The 16,009-nt window shown below is 42.0% G+C and overlaps 1 protein-coding gene across 1 annotated transcript; it reads right to left on the bottom strand.

Moving 5' to 3' along the window:
• Positions 1-5,553: 5,553 nt before the first annotated feature.
• Positions 5,554-12,718, bottom strand: LOC106579608 (E3 ubiquitin/ISG15 ligase TRIM25-like). Its single transcript, XM_082965981.1, has 6 exons — positions 11,683-12,718; positions 11,182-11,277; positions 10,810-11,043; positions 10,539-10,702; positions 6,425-6,477; positions 5,554-6,316 (listed from the first exon to the last, which is right to left on the bottom strand). Exons 1-6 carry the CDS (start codon positions 12,256-12,258, stop codon positions 5,796-5,798), a joined length of 1,644 nt encoding a protein of 547 aa, XP_082822107.1. The 5' UTR covers positions 12,259-12,718; the 3' UTR covers positions 5,554-5,795.
• Positions 12,719-16,009: the final 3,291 nt, after the last annotated feature.

Here is a 16,009-nt window from a genome sequence, read left to right on the forward strand (position 1 = left end):
CACGCGCAGCAGGGCATCATTGGACTCACCTGGACTCCTTTCATTTATTTATTGCCCCTCCTATGTCTGTCTGTTTCTTTGGTTAAATCCCTGTGTCAGCATACATGTCGTTGTGTGTTCCTGTCCAGATGCTGTCCTGTCCTGTTCCATGTCCGTGGTTAATTAAATGTTCACTCCCTGTACCTGCTTCTCATCTCCAGCGTTGTACCTCACATTTAATTAATGTGACTTATTCATATAGGAGACCAAGAGACCAAGCCATGCAGCTAGTAAGTTCAGAAGGATGTCATATAAATTTTTAACTCAAAGTGTCAGTGGGTGCTTGCAAATCAGTTCATTAAAAAAATAGCTAACATTATATATACTTTTCAAATAATCACTTATAAATCCTAATGTTGTTTGTTTATTTAAAAATAAAATATTTCTTATTTACAATGACGGCCTACCAAAAGGCAAAAGGCCTCCTGCGGGGACGGGGGCTGGGATTAAAAATACATTTACAAAAAATATAGGACAAAACACACATCACGACAAGAGAGACAACACAACACTACATAAAGAGAGATCTAAGACAACATGGCATGGCAGCAACACATGACAACACAGCATGGTAGCAACACAACATGACAACAACATGATAGCAAAACAACATGGCAGCAGCACAAAACAGGGTAGCAGCACAAAACAGGGTATAAACATTATTGGGCACAGACAACAGTACAAAGGGCAAGAAGGTAGAGACAAAAAACATCACGCAAAGCAGCCATAACTGTTAGTAAGAGCGTCCATGATTGAGTCTTTGAATGAAGAGATTGAGATAAAACTGTCCAGTTTGAGGGTTTGTTGTAGCTCTTTCCAGTCGCTAGGTGCAGCGAACTGAAAACACAAGCGACCCAGGGATGTGTGCGCTTTGGGGAGCTTTAACAGATTGTGACTGGCGGAATGGGTGTTGTATGTGGAGGATGAGGGCTGCAGTAGATATCTCAGATAGGGGGGAGTGAGGCCTAAGAGAGGTTTATAAATTAGCATCAACCAGTGGGTCTTGCGACGGGTATACAGTTTACAGAGGAGTATAGAGTGCAGTGATGTGTCCTATAAGGAGCATTGGTAGCAAACCTTACGGCCGAATGGTAAAAAACATCTAGCCGCTCGAGAGCACCCTTACCTGCTGATCTATAAATTACGTCTCCGTAATCTAGCCTGTTAGGGCTAGGGGGCAGTATTGACACGGCTGGATAAAAAACGTACCCGATTTAATCTGGTTACTACTCCTGCCCAGTAACTAGAATATGCATATCATTATTGGCTTTGGATAGAAAACACTCCAAAGTTTCTAAAACTGTTTGAATGGTGTCTGTGAGTATAACAGAACTCATATGGCAGGTCAAAACCTGAGAGATTCCTTTACAGGAAGTGGCCTGTCTGACCATTTATTGTCTTTCTTTGACATCTCATTCCATTACAAAGGATCTCTGCGGTAACGTGACACTTCCCACGGCTCCAATAGGCTCTCAGAGCCAGGGAAAAACCTGAATGTCGTCATTCCAGCCCCAGGCTGAAACACATTATTGCCTTTCTCAAGTGGCCGATCAAGGGACTGTGGGCTTCGGTTTACCGAAAAGGAGATTCCCGGTCGGAATATTATCGCTTTTTTACGAGATAAATTGCATAAAAATTGATTTTAAACAGCGGTTGACATGCTTCGAAGTACGGTAATGGAATATTTAGAAATTGTTTCTCACGAATTGCGCCATGCGCACGACCCTGATTTACCATTTCGGATAGTTTCTGGAACGCACGAACAAAACGCCGCTATTTGGATATAACGATGGATTATTTGGGACCAAACCAACATTTGTTATTGAAGTAGAAGTCCTGGGAGTGCATTCTGACGAAGACAACAAAGGTAATAACATTTTTGTTATAGTAAATCTGATTTTGGTGAAGGCTAAACTTGCCGGGTGTCTAAATAGCTAGCCCGTGATGGCTGGGCTATGTACTTAGAATATTGCAAAATGTGCTTTCACCAAAAAGCTATTTTAAAATCGGACATATCGAGTGCATAGAGGAGTTCTGTATCTATAATTCTTAAAATAATCGTTATGCTTTTTGTGAACGTTTATCGTGAGTAATTTAGTAAATTGTTAGTTTGCTAGTATGCTAGTTCTGAACGTCACATGCTAATGTAAAAAGCTGGTTTTTGATATAAATATGAACTTGATTGAACAAAACATGCATGTATTGTATAACATAATGTCCTAGGGTTGTCATCTGATGAAGATCATCAAAGGTTAGTGCTGCATTTAGCTGTCTTCTGGGTTTTTGTGACATTATATGCTAGCTTGAAAAATGGGTGTCTGATTATTTCTGGCTGGGTACTCTGCTGACATAATCTAATGTTTTGCTTTCGTTGTAAAGCCTTTTTGAAATCGGACAGTGTGGTTAGATTAACGAGAGTCTTGTCTTTAAATAGCTGTAAAATAGTCATATGTTTGAGAAATTGAAGTAATAGGATTTTTAAGGTATTTGAAAATCGCGCCACTGGATTACACTGGCTGTTACGTAGGTGGGACGATTACGTCCCGCCTAGCCCAGAGAGGCTAGCATGGGTAGGAGGGTCATCTGAATCAGGGTTCGTTTGGCAGCTGGGCTTGAAAGAGGAGCAATTACGATAGAGGAAACCAAGTCTAGATTTAACTTTAGCCTGCAGTTTTGATATGTGCTGAGAGAAGAACAGTGTACCATCTAGCCATACTCCCAAATACTTGTATGAGTTTAAACCACTCATCTTTTTAAAATTAGGCTACAGTATCTACTGTATCTTACTGTCCTCAAATTATAGTAGCACTCTACTCTGCATGATGTATGCATGTCCCTAACTGATAATCCAATGTAAATGTATATCATTACCTTTAAATTATGAGAGATGAGATTGGGATTAGGTTTAAATCCTTGATCTTTTCTCCTTGAAGCAACGAGGAGTTGCTTTGCAAGTTCATTTTCTTCGTTCAAATCGACCAGTAGTTTCCTTTGCTCCTGTCTTTGCTATTGTCCCTGTTTTCTAGTGTTCAGGTTTTGACCTTTCCTGCCTGCCATGACCCTGAGCCCACCTGCCGTCCTATACCGTTGCCCACCCTCTGGATTACCCACCTCTGCCTGACCTGAGCCCGCCTGCTGTTCCGGTGTCTTACACCCTCTCTGAATTATTGACCTCTGCCTGCCTTGACCTGTCTTTTGCCTGCCCCTGTTTAAAGTATGAACTTTCGTTTGTTCAACACTGTCTGCACCTGGGTCATACATTAAAATGTGATAGTATGAACTCGCCATGCCTGACCCAGCAGACTTGGACCAACTCTGCAACTCCATCTCCTCCCAAAGAGCCACCATTAGTAGGCACGAGGAGTTGCTTTGTGGTCTTATGGAAGGGGTTCCAGGACGTGGCCTAACGTCACGACCTAGCATTGGAAACATTGCGGAAGCAATTCTGTGTACTAGGCAGCCTACCACGACGGTAACCTCCCAGCCCCTCAGTAACCAGGCTGGTAGCAGTGTCATCACCCCGGTTTCCCGGGAACCCCACTTACCTCCCCCGGAGCACTTTGAGTCGGGCACCTGTTGGGCGTTTCTTGCTCTGTGTTCCCTCGTCATGGAGCTGCAGCCTTCCTCCTTCCCCTCGGACCGCTCTAAGATAGCGTACCTCATCATGCTGATGTCCAGGAGGGCCCTCGCCTGGGCTACGGCTGTTTGGGAACAATAATCAGCCATATGCTTCAGTCTGGAGGGTTTTGTGGTGGAGGTGAAAAAAGTTTGAGGCTCCGGTGTCCGGGAGAGAGGCTGCCCGGAAGTTACTCCAGCTTCGGCAGGACTCCCTCAGTGTGTCAGACTATGCGGTGGAGTTCTGCATGCTAGCAGCGGAGGGTGCCTGGAAACCGGAAGTGCTGTTCAACACGCTCCTGCGTGGATTATCAGAGGAGGTAAAGAACGAGCTTGCAGCCCGGGAACTACCGACGGATCTCGACTCACTCATCGCCTTAACCATCCGGATCAATGGACGTCTACGCGAATGTAGGAGGGAGAAGAGGTCCCAATTGCTCACTCAAGGATCCCACCTTGCATCTGATGAACTCCAGAAGTCCCCGAGAGGATTCAAGCTTACCCAAGTTCCTCCAAGAGCCTCCGAAGACAGTCGATTTACCTCTTCCCGAGCCAATGCAACTTGGCAGGGCTAGGCTGTCTCCAGCCAAATGCGTACGCAGACTTAACACCCAGAGTTGTCTGTATTACAGTACTGCCAGTCATTATGTATCTACCTGTCCCTTCAAGAGACCTAGCTCATTTGTAGGAATGAGTACTCTGGTGGGTCTTAAGGACAATTTTGCTTCTCCCCTTACTCGCCCCCTTCTCCATGCCACCCTGCTGTGGGGGGACCAGTCCAAGTCTCCCCAGATACTCATCGACTCGGAGCCGATGTGAGTCTTATGGACATTACCCTGGCGTCCGAGCTGGGCATCCCCACTCAACCTCTCTCCATTCCCATGGATGTTAGAGTGCTGGACGGGCGCTCTATAGGCCGGGTCACTCACCATACCACCGCCATCCACCTACGAGTGTCAGGGAACCACAGCGAGACAATCCAATTCCTGTTAATTGAGTCTCTGCAGGTTCCCGTAATATTGGGATTCTCTTGGCTCCAGCGACACAATCCCTCGATTGACTGGTCTACTGGTGCCATTGTGGGCTGGAGCCCATTTTGCCACACTCATTGCCTGTAGTCAGCTCTGCCTGCCCCAGGAAGTCTTCCTGGGGGCTTTGAAATTGCCATGGACCTCTCCGCTAGCCCCACGGCTACACCCCCTGAAGCCTCCCACTCCTCTGCCTAGAAGGCGAGCATCCCGGAGTTGCCTCTTCACTGTGTTGACGTTAAGACTGGTGTTTTGTGGGTACTATTTATTGAAGCTGCCAGTTTGACTTGTGAGGTGTCTGTTTCTCAAACTAGACACTCTAATGTACTTGTCCTCTTGCTCAGTTGTGCACCGGGTCCTCCCACTCCTCTTTCTATTCTGGTTAAAGACAGTTTGCGCTGTTCTGTGAAGGGAGTAGTACACAGTGTCGTACGAGCTCTTCAGTTTCTTGGCAATTTCTCGCATTGAATAGCCTTAATTTCTCAGAACAAGAATAGACTGACGATTTTCAGAAGAAAGTGCTTTGTTTCTGGCCATTTTGAGCCTGTAATCGAACCCACAAATGCTGATGCTCCAGGTACTCAAACTAGTCTAAAGAAGGCCAGTTGTATTGCTTCTTAAATCAGAACAACAGATTTCAGCTGTGCAAACATAATTGCAAAAGTTTTTTCTAATGATCAATTAGCCTTTTAAAATGATAAACTTGGATTAGCTAACCCATTGGACCACAGGAGTGACAGTTACTGATAATGTGCCTCTGTAGATATTCCATTAAAAACCAGCCGTTTCCAGCTACAATAACAATTTACAACATGAACAATGTGTACACTGTGTTTCTGATCAATTTGATGTTATTTTAATGGACCAAAAAAAATTGCTTTTCTTTAAAAAACAAGGACATTTCTAAGTGACCCCAAACTTTTGAACGGTAGTATATGTTTAGTGACAAAATTAGAATCAAAATGTCAACCCTACTAGTATGTCTTGCATGACTTGTCTCAGAGTCTGTGGTCCACATTTTAGAAGGACTGGGATGTTTAATATGGATCAGTGATTTTAAAATCTTACTTGAACATGTCATGTATAGCCTGTCTGTATTCTTATCAAAGTGAATCACTGTGTCGGCGTCAGTATCTTCACAGATCCATGAAAGACAAAAAAAACAGGATAGAGGGGCTGAGTGAATGTGTTCTGGACTCTGTGGAGGAGGGTCATTGTGTCAGAGACACTGTAGAAAGACAGAGTTCCTGCCCTGTGGTCCAGGTACACTCCTACTCTGCTGGAGAAGGGAACAGTTATGACAGTCCGTTTACTATTGTAATAGAAGGAACAGCTAGTGTCAGCAAACTCCAAACAGTAGGCCTGATTACTGTTTCTAAACCACTCCTCAGGTCCCCTCCTGCGGATGCCTTTATATGCGACAGCTATATTAACCCATTTCCCACTCCAGTCTACCTCCCAGTAGCAGACTCCGGACAGACCCTCTCTACACAACACCTGGTGGCAGTTGGTAAATCTGTCTGGATGGTCAGGATAGGACTGGACCGTATTACTCCATGTCACCTTTGTGTTCCCCTCAGAAAGACACAGGTATTTATGTGCTGTGTTGGGATCCAATGTGAGCTGGCAGGAATCTGAGGATAAAAAAACAACTGGTGAAATGTATTTGTGCTTCCAGGCGTGTGTATGCGTGTGTGAGTGTGTCTGTGTACATGCAGATGCACAGTATGTATTTTACTCACATTCCAAGAACTCCTCTCTGGTCTTGGGTTCAGGCCTTGTCTCCGGACAGGTGCTTTCATTCCTACGTGATGCTAGTCCTCCAACTGACAGTCCAGACTGAGTCCTCCCAAACGACAGAGGGTAATGGGGCTCAGAAAGTGGAACAATGTGGACTTTTGTCACTATGGAGACACAGGAAATCAAATATCACTGTTCATGATCATGACATAAACATTACAAAAAGTCAAAGGGGTCAGTGCTTGAAAGAGGTTTAGGTCATTAGTTTTAGTAATTAGTTATATCAGTGACCAGAAACACTCTCCTCTGAAGCTAAAGTGTATGAATTAGGCTCTATACTCCAGCATTTTGTATTTGAGATAAAGAAATGAAAGCACTTTATCCTCTCTGGGAAATGTGGGACCCCGCCAACCGCCAGTGAAATAGCAGAGCGCCAAATTCAAAACAACAAAAATCTCATCATACAAATTTCTCACACATACAAGTATTATACACCATTTTAAAATCAATCTTTATGGTATTTTTAATGTAAAATTGTGATAATATTCCAACTGGACAATAGCATATTCATTCAAGAAGAAAAAGAAGGAACGGCGCGCTCGCGTGACTGCGCATTTCCAAACCCTTTGTTGCCAGGCAGACCACTCAGTAACTGAGCTCCTATTATCTGCCCAGTGACAGGTAAATGCTCAGACCACTTTCTGAAGGCTTTAGACAGCCAATGGAAGCCTTAGGAAGTGCAAACTCCACCACAGACACTGTAGTTTTGATTGAGAATCAAAAGAAGAACTACAATTCTCAGACTTTCCACTTCCTGATTGGATTCTTCTCAAGTTTTTGCCTGCCATATGAGTTCTGTTATACTCACAGACACCATTCAAACAGTTGTAGAAACTTCAGAGTGTTTTCTATCAAACTAAATCGACTAATAATATGCATATTCTTGTTTCTGGGCCAGAGTAGTAACCTGTTTAAATTGGGTACGTTTTTCATCCGGCCGTGAAAATACTGCCCCCTAGCCCAGACAGGTTAACCTGTTGGGGTTAGGGGGCAGTATTTGCACGGCCGGATAAAAAACGTACCCAATTTAATCTGGTTACTACTCCTGCCCAGTAACTAGAATATGCATATAATTATTGGCTTTGGATAGAAAACACCCTAAAGTTTCTAAAACTGTTTGAATGGTGTCTGTGAGTATAACAGAACTCATATGGCAGGCAAAAACCTGAGAAGATTCCTTAAAGGAAGTGGCCTGTCTGACAAGTTCTTGTTCTTCTTGGCTCTGTTTATTGAAAACTGAGGATCTTTGCTGTAACGTGACACTTCCTACGGCTCCCATATGCTCTCAGAACCCGGGAAAAAGCTGAATGATGTAATTCCAGCCACTGGCTGAAAAACATTAGCGCGTTTGGATAGTGGCCGGTCAGAGTACCATCAGACTGAGGCTCGTGCACGAGTCGACCCCATGTTTTATCTTCTTTCGTCTTTGAACGTAAACACGCTTTCCCGGTCGGAATATTATAGCTTTTTTACGAGAAAAATGGCATAAAAATTTATTTTAAACAGTGGTTGACATGCTTCGAAGTACGGTAATGGAATATTTAGACATTTTTTTGTCACGAAATGCGTCGTGCGCGTCACCCTTTACCATTCGGATAGTGTCTTGAACGCACGAACAAAACAGAGGATATTTGAACATAACTATGGATTATTTTGAACCAAACCAACATTTGTTATTGAAGTAGAAGTCCTGGGAGTGCATTCTGACGAAGAACAGCAAAGGTAATAACATTTTTCTTATAGTAAATCTGACTTTGGTGAGGGCTAAACTTGGTGGGTGTCTAAATAGCTAGCCCTGTGATGCCGGGCTATCTACTCAGAATATTGCAAAATGTGCTTTCACCGAAAAGCTATTTTAAAATCGGACATAGCGAGTGCATAGAGGAGTTCTGTATCTATAATTCTTAAAATAATTGTTATGTTTATCATGAGTAATTTAGTAAATTCACCGGAAGTTTGCGGGGGGTATGCTAGTTCTGAACGTCACATGCTAATGTAAAAAGCTGGTTTTTGATATAAATATGAACTTGATTGAACAAAACATGCATGTATTGTATAACATAATGTCCTAGGGTTGTCATCTGATGAAGATCATCAAAGGTTAGTGCTGCATTTAGCTGTGGTTTGGGTTTATGTGACATTATATGCTATTTCAAAAAGGCTTTACAACGAAAGCAAAACATTAGATTATGTCAGCAGAGTACCCAGCCAGAAATAATCAGACACCCATTTTTCAAGCTAGCATATAATGTCACATAAACCCAAACCACAGCTAAATGTAGCACTAACCTTTGATGATCTTCATCAGATGACAATCCTAGGACATTATGTTATACAATACATGCATGTTTTGTTCAATCAAGTTCATATTTATATCAAAAACCAGCTTTTTACATTAGCATGTGACGTTCAGAACTAGCATACCCACTGCAAACTTCCGGTGAATTTACTAAATTACTCACGATAAACGTTCACAAAAAACATAACAATTATTTTAAGAATTATAGATACAGAACTCCTTTATGCACTCGCTATGTCCGATTTTAAAATAGCTTTTCGGCAAAAGCACATTTTGCAATATTCTGAGTAGATAGCCCAGCCATCACGGGCTAGCTATTTAGACACCCACCAAGTTTGGCCCTCACCAAACTCCGATTTACTATTAGAAAAATGTCATTACCTTTGCTGTTCTTCGTCAGAATGCACTCCCAGGACTTCTACTTCAATAACAAATGTTGGTTTGGTTCAAAATAATCCATAGTTATGTTCAAATATCCTCTGTTTTGTTCGTGCGTTCAAGACACTATCCGAAGGGTTTACGAAGGGTGACGCGCCCGACGCGTTTCGTGACAAAAAACGTCTAAATATTCCATTACCGTACTTCGAAGCATGTCAACCGCTGTTTAAAATCAATTTTTATGCCATTTTTCTCGTAAAAAAGCGATAATATTCCGACCGGGAAACCCTGTTTTAGTTCAAAGACGAAAAAATTAAAACATGGTGTCGCCTCGTGCACGCGCCTCAGTCTCATTGTTCTCTGATCGACCATTATCCAAATGCGCTACTGTTTTTCAGCCAGGGCCTGCAAAGACATCATTCAGCGTTTTGCCGCCTTCTGAGAGCCTATGGGAGCCGTACGAAGTGTCACGTTACAGCAGAGATCCTCAGTTTTCAATAAAGAGAGTGTAGAAGCCCAAGAAATGGTCAGACAGGCCACTTCCTGTAAGGAATCTTCTCAGGTTTTTGCCTGCCATATGAGTTCTGTTATACTCACAGACACCATTCAAACAGTTTTAGAAACTTTAGGGTGTTTTCTATCCAAAGCCAATAATTATATGCATATTCTAGCTTCTGGGCAGGAGTAATAACCAGATGAAATCGGGTATGTTTTTTATCCGGCCGTGCAAATACTGCCCCCTACCCTAGAGAGGTTAGGTTTTGCCCAATAGGAACTGAATGGACAATAATGTATCATTCCATTTTGGAGTAACTTGTTTCTGAACACTTCTAAATTAATGTGCATTTTTTGTGGTGGCATGATCTTTAATCCTCTCTAACCTTGTCACTCATCATTATTCACTTCATTCATGATTGTCCATAATCATGGTAGCATCCACATTAATGTAGAAGTGAAAACAGAAACATCTTCTGTTCTTATTTACAATAAAAGTGACTCCAAAATGACACAATACATTATTCACCATTCATTTCTTTGAGCATAACAATCTGAAACACAACCAAAACAAACTGCAAATGCATCCAACAAATTTGTAGGCACAAGATTGATGTAGTCATTGCGTACTTGGAATATGGGACCAAAAGCTAAACTTTGAACTACTTGAACACACTCTAAGTGAATTTGTCCAAATACGTATGAAAAAAATGTTATTCAAATGGGGGACAACATACATCAAGTCCTTCAATTTCTAACACATATGTATAAAAAAGATCCTTAAATAAAATGTGACATAAAATATTTGATCTCAACCACTAAACGCTCAGGTATAGAGCCAAATGTACACATTTTACCTCCACTGTCCAAATAGTGTATGTTACCAACCTTTTACAGAGATGTTGACAATTTCCAGAGAGCAGATGTTTTCAACCTGACTTTTCAGTCCAGAAACTGCTTTCTTAACATCCTCAAAGGAGACATGATGGTTGACAGTGATGCAGGGTAAGGCCTCAGTTCCAGGAGAGACACAGAGAGACTGGAAACTCTACAGAGACAGATCAGAAAACAGGGAAAAGATTATTGTTGAGAAAAACTAAAATCTCACATTCAACAGTACACCTGATGCTGTGGACAAAGATCCAGTGATGTCACCTGGAGGAATTTGAGGTTGTCATCTGTGTGTGAGAGCTGCTCCAGCTCAGCTTCTCTCCTCCTGAGCTCAGACATCTCCTGCTCCAGTTGCTTCAGGAGTCTTTCAGCTCGACTCACTTCAGCCTCCTCCTGGGCTCTGATCTGCTCCTTCACCTCAGACCACCTTCTCTCAATGGAGTGGATCAGCTCAGTAAAGATCTTCTCACTGTCTTCCACTGCTGCTTGTGCTGAGTTCTGTTAAGACAAACAGAAAGGAACATGGCCCAGCACCTCCCAAAACTTCCAGTTTTACCTCAGTTTAGTTTAGGAAGAGTAAGTCAATTTAGAAAGGACTATCTGCTAAGTGAATACATATAAATGTTCAATACTTACCTTGAGTGACTTCACAGCCTGTCTCACCTCCTGTATCTCTTTCTCTCTCTTCTGGATTCTCTGTTTGGATTTCTGTTGTTTCTCCCCCAGCTGGCTCTGCAGATAAGCAAATGTCATTCCATGGGTCCTATGTACAAGTGATTGTCTTAGTGAAAACATATCAAACTGTATGATAGGTCAGCATCTATGCATTATGGAGGAAAAGGAATGCAGGTGTCTGTGTGCATCTGTATGCATGTGACAGATCGGGTTCGATCCTGGGTCTCCTGCATGCCTGCTAACCCAAAAGTGCATTAGCCTGCTAACCCAAAGCCTAGGCATTAACTGAAGGAGGCAATGCAACTCTTCAGGTCTTAGTAAATGTTAAATCACGTGAGTGTATATTAGCTCAGCTAGATGATTGGGTGTTGGCTGACTTCCAAGGTATGTTGTACAGTAGTCACTAATATTCAGCAATGAATGGTATTTTCGAAGTGAGCAGCAATTACAGATTGTCCTTACCTGTCTCTCAGTCCTTTCTGATTCAGCTGAGACTGTATCATGACCTTTATGTTCACCCACCACACACAGCAGACAGATAAACTGCTGATCAGTACGGCAGTACATGTCCAGTAGTTTGTCATGACGAGAGCAGATCTTCTCCTCTAGTTGTGTGGAGGCTTTGACCAGCGTGTGCTTCTTAAAGGCAGGAGATTCATAGTGAGGCTGGAGGTGAGTCTCACAGTAAGAGACCAGACACACCAGACAGGACTTGACAGATTTGAGTTTTCTCTCAGTGCAGACATCACACGCCACATCTCCAGGTCCAGCATAATAGTGAGCAGGAGGAGCAGCTTGGAGTCCTGTCTCCTTCAGATTCTCCACCAATTCTGCTAGCAGGGTGCTTTTGTTCAGAACAGGCCTCGGGATAAAGGTCTGTCTGCACTGAGGGCAGCTGTAGACACCCTTCTGATCATCTTGATCCCAGCCGTCCTTAATACAGCCCATACAGTAACTGTGCCCACAGGGAATAGTGACTGGATCCTTCAGTAGATCCAGACATATTGAACAAATGATTGATTCCATGGCTGTTGCCATTTAGCTGCACACACTGTGGTGCAGACTGAGAATCACTGTAGTTTCTCTAGAATTGTTGTGCTTCTGAGTGGGTACATTTCCTGGTTGTGTGTGTATTGCAGGAAGAGGTTTGTGGTTGGATAGAGGTTCTTGTAGAAGTTCCATTTATGGTATGTATGAGTCTTTTAGACAATCTTTTTTTTTCAAAGACTAGACACCCCAGTTATAGACTGTTCTCTCCGCAACTGCACGGCAAGTGGTTCCGAAGCACCAAATCTGGAACCAAAACAACCCTGAACAGCTTCTACCCCCAAGCTGTAAGACTGCTAAATAGTTAGTTACTATAAATAGTAAACTATATAGCTACCTGCATTGACCCTTTTTGCACTAACCTTTTTTGACTCATCACTTACACTGCTGCTGCTGTTTATTATCTATCCTCTTGCCCAGTCACTTTATCCCTACATACAGTATATGTACATATCTACCTCAATCAGTGGTGGAAAAAGTACCCAATTGTCATACTTCAGTAAAAGTAAAGATGCATTCATAGAAAAGGACTCAAGTAAAAGTGAAAGTCACCCAGTAAAATTCTAATTGAGTAAAAGCCTAAAAGTCCAACCTAAAAGTCCAACCTAAAACGGTTTGTCATGACTTACCTATAGGTTGGGCTTTGATTTTGACAATGCTCTCTTGCCCACTAACACAGTATACACAGCTACGGTGAGGGGGCTCTATCCAATCCTACCTCAAAACACAGAGACAGTGAGACAGACCTGCCCATCAGCGCAGCAGATCTGACAGTTTACATAACATATTTTTTTACTTGAGAAATACTGCACCAAACACCTTAACCTCCCTGGGCAAGGTGGGACGTTTGCGTCCCACCTAGTCAACAGCCAGTGGAATCGCGTGTTGCGAAATACAAATACCTCAAAAATGCTATAACTTCAATTTCTCAAACATATGACTATTTTAAAGCCATTTTAAAGACAAGACTCTCGTTAATCTAACCACATTGTCCTATTTCAAAAAGGCTTTACAGCGAAAGCAAAACATTAGATTATGTCAGGAGAGTACCCTGCCAAAAATAATCACACACCCATTTTCAAAGCAAAGCATGTTTTGTTCAATCAAGTTCATATTTATATCAAAAACCAGCTTTTAACATTAGCATGTGATGTTCAGAACTAGCATACCCACCGCAAACTTCCGGTGAATTTACTAAATTACTCACGATTAACGTTCACAAAATACATGACAATTATTTTAAGAATTATAGATACAGAACTCCTTTATGCAATCGCGGTGTCAGATTTTAAAATAGCTTTTCGGCAAAAGCACATTTTGCAATATTCTGAGTACATAGCCCGGACATCACGGCTAGCTAATTTGACACCCACCAAGTTTGGCCCTCACCAAACTCAGATTTACTATTAGAAAAATTGGATTACCTTTGCTGTTCTTCGTCAGAATTCACTCCCAGGACTTCTACTTCAACAACAAATGTTGTTTTGGTTCCAAATAGTCCATAGTTATATCCAAATACCGCCGTTTTGTTCATGCGTTCAGGTCAGTATCCGAAGGGTGACGCGCGAGCACATTTCGTGACAAAAAAATGTCAAAATATTCCATTACCGTACTTCGAAGCATGTCAAACGCTGTTTAAAATCAATTTTTATGCTATTTTTCTCGTAAAATAGAGATAATATTCCAACCGGGCGACGTTGTATTCATTTAAAGAGAGAAAGAAAAACATGGAGAATTCACATGAATGCGCATCTCCAGTGTCACAGTTCTCAGCCTGACCACTCACAAAATCTCCTGCTGTTCTTCGCCCAGAGACTGGAGAGACGTCATTCCACTTTCTGGCGCCTTCTGAGAGCCAATGGAAGCCTTAGAAAATGTCACGTTACAGCAGAGATGCCGTATTTTCGATAGAGATGCCACAGAAGGAGAACAAATTGTCAGACAGGGCACTTCCTGTATGGAATCTTCTCAGGTTTTGGCCTGCCATATGAGTTCTGTTATACTCACAGACACCATTCAAACAGTTTTAGAAACTTTAGAGTGTTTTCTATCCAAATCTACTAATTATATGCATATTTTCCTTTCTGGGCAAGAGTAGTAACCAGTTTAAATCGGGTACGTTTTTTATCCGGCCGTGCAAATACTGCCCCCTAGCCCCAACAGGTTAACAAGATGTAAAACCTCAGCAAAAACGATTTTGAGGAATTAATACTATCTTTGTTCCTATGCCGCCTCATGGGGGACAAACATCAGTAACTCCCACATTGAATCACACCCCCAAGACTGAAATCTCGTTTTTCTTAAATCTGCGATTTGTAACTTTTTCTGCAACCTGACCAAATTCACATAGGAATGTAAGATATAGATCTGTTATTCTCATTGAAAGCAAGTCTAAGAAGCAGTAGATCTATTCTACAGCATATACGCTATTTCTATGCTTCCCCGTCTTTTACTTTCAGTTTTGTACACCAGCTTCGAACAGCTGAAAATACAATATTTTTGGTTATGGAAAAGATGTTTCACAGAGGTTTATGTGGTACAATGATTATCTACTCTATACTTGCTTGTTTTGTCACATAACATGAAATTAGGCAAACTATTAGAATTATAGCAACCAGAAAATGGCGGAGCGATTTCTGCAAAGTGTATCTTTAATGAGCAACAGAGAAACAGATGAGGAATTGATGCGTTCAGTCGCTCTTTAGTTTAGAAGATAGAGGGTAGAGAAGGGAGGGAGGTTTTTATATACTGTAGAACAGACAGGTAATTAATTACTTGTTGAATTATGATTGTTGCCAACACAACACTTTGCCAACATTATAACATGCAAATATTGCGTGGGGAAGTTATTGAAAGCCTATTGACTTGGGCACAACCAAATATCTGATAAGGTGCAGATATGTCTGCAAACATTCAGGCTCTTCTCTTACAAACCAATGGCCATGAATCAGCAAATCCTCAGTGATGCATTCCTCTCCATAGGGGATTACATTTTGCTGCACTGGGAAATGCTCTTAACTGCCTATTGCCTCTAGTTCAGCTGTTGTGTGTAACTGTGGAATATTCTTTGGGTGCTGAAAAACATTTGATATACAATGTTAATCTTACCAACAATATCCTCCAATCTTCTTATGTCAAGGGCCCCCTTGACTACAGGTCAAAAGAGGTAAGTAGAATGGGTAAGTATACCAATATGAACATACAGTATTGTATATTTGCATACAAACACACATACTTACAGTATTAGCTAGCATGAGGAAAACAAAGGCTACATAGCTACATTTCAATGGGGCTAGCAAACAGCTAGGCTAAACCCAAGACTGTTTTGTCTTGCAATCATTTGGATCTGGTAAATAGTTATATAAACTCAGCAAAAAAAGAAACTTCCTCTCACTGTCTACTGCGTTTATATTTAGCAAACATGCGTAAATATTTGTATGAACATAAGATTCAACAACTGAGACATAAACTGAACAAGTTCCACAGACATGTAACTAGCAGAAATGGAATAATGTGTCCCTGAACAAAGGGGGGGTCAAAATCAAAAGTAACAGTCAGTATCTGGTGTGGCCACCCGCTGCATTAAGTACTGCAGTGCATCTCCTCCTCATGAACTGTACCAGATTTGCCAATTCTTGCTGTAAGATGTTATCCCACTCTTCCACCAAGGCACCTGCATGTTCCCGGACATTTCTGGGGGGAATGGCCCTAGCACTAATCCTTTGATCCAACAGGTCCCAGA

The sequence above is a fragment of the Salmo salar genome, chromosome 19 (assembly GCF_965601325.2).
Source record: "Salmo salar chromosome 19, fSalSal1, whole genome shotgun sequence".
In the NCBI taxonomy this organism is placed as follows: domain Eukaryota; kingdom Metazoa; phylum Chordata; class Actinopteri; order Salmoniformes; family Salmonidae; genus Salmo; species Salmo salar.

Bases quoted from the DNA above. Each gene is read 5' to 3' on its own strand.
- LOC106579608 (XM_082965981.1), bottom strand. From the start codon at position 12,258: ATGGCAACAGCCATGGAATCAATCATTTGTTCAATATGTCTGGATCTA. The intron at 10,703-10,809 runs GTGACATCACTG...CTGTCTCTGTAG, and splicing joins ACAACCTCAAATTCCTCCAG to AGTTTCCAGTCTCTCTGTGT. The intron at 6,317-6,424 runs GTGAGTAAAATA...TTTTATCCTCAG, and splicing joins CAGAGAGGAGTTCTTGGAAT to ATTCCTGCCAGCTCACATTG.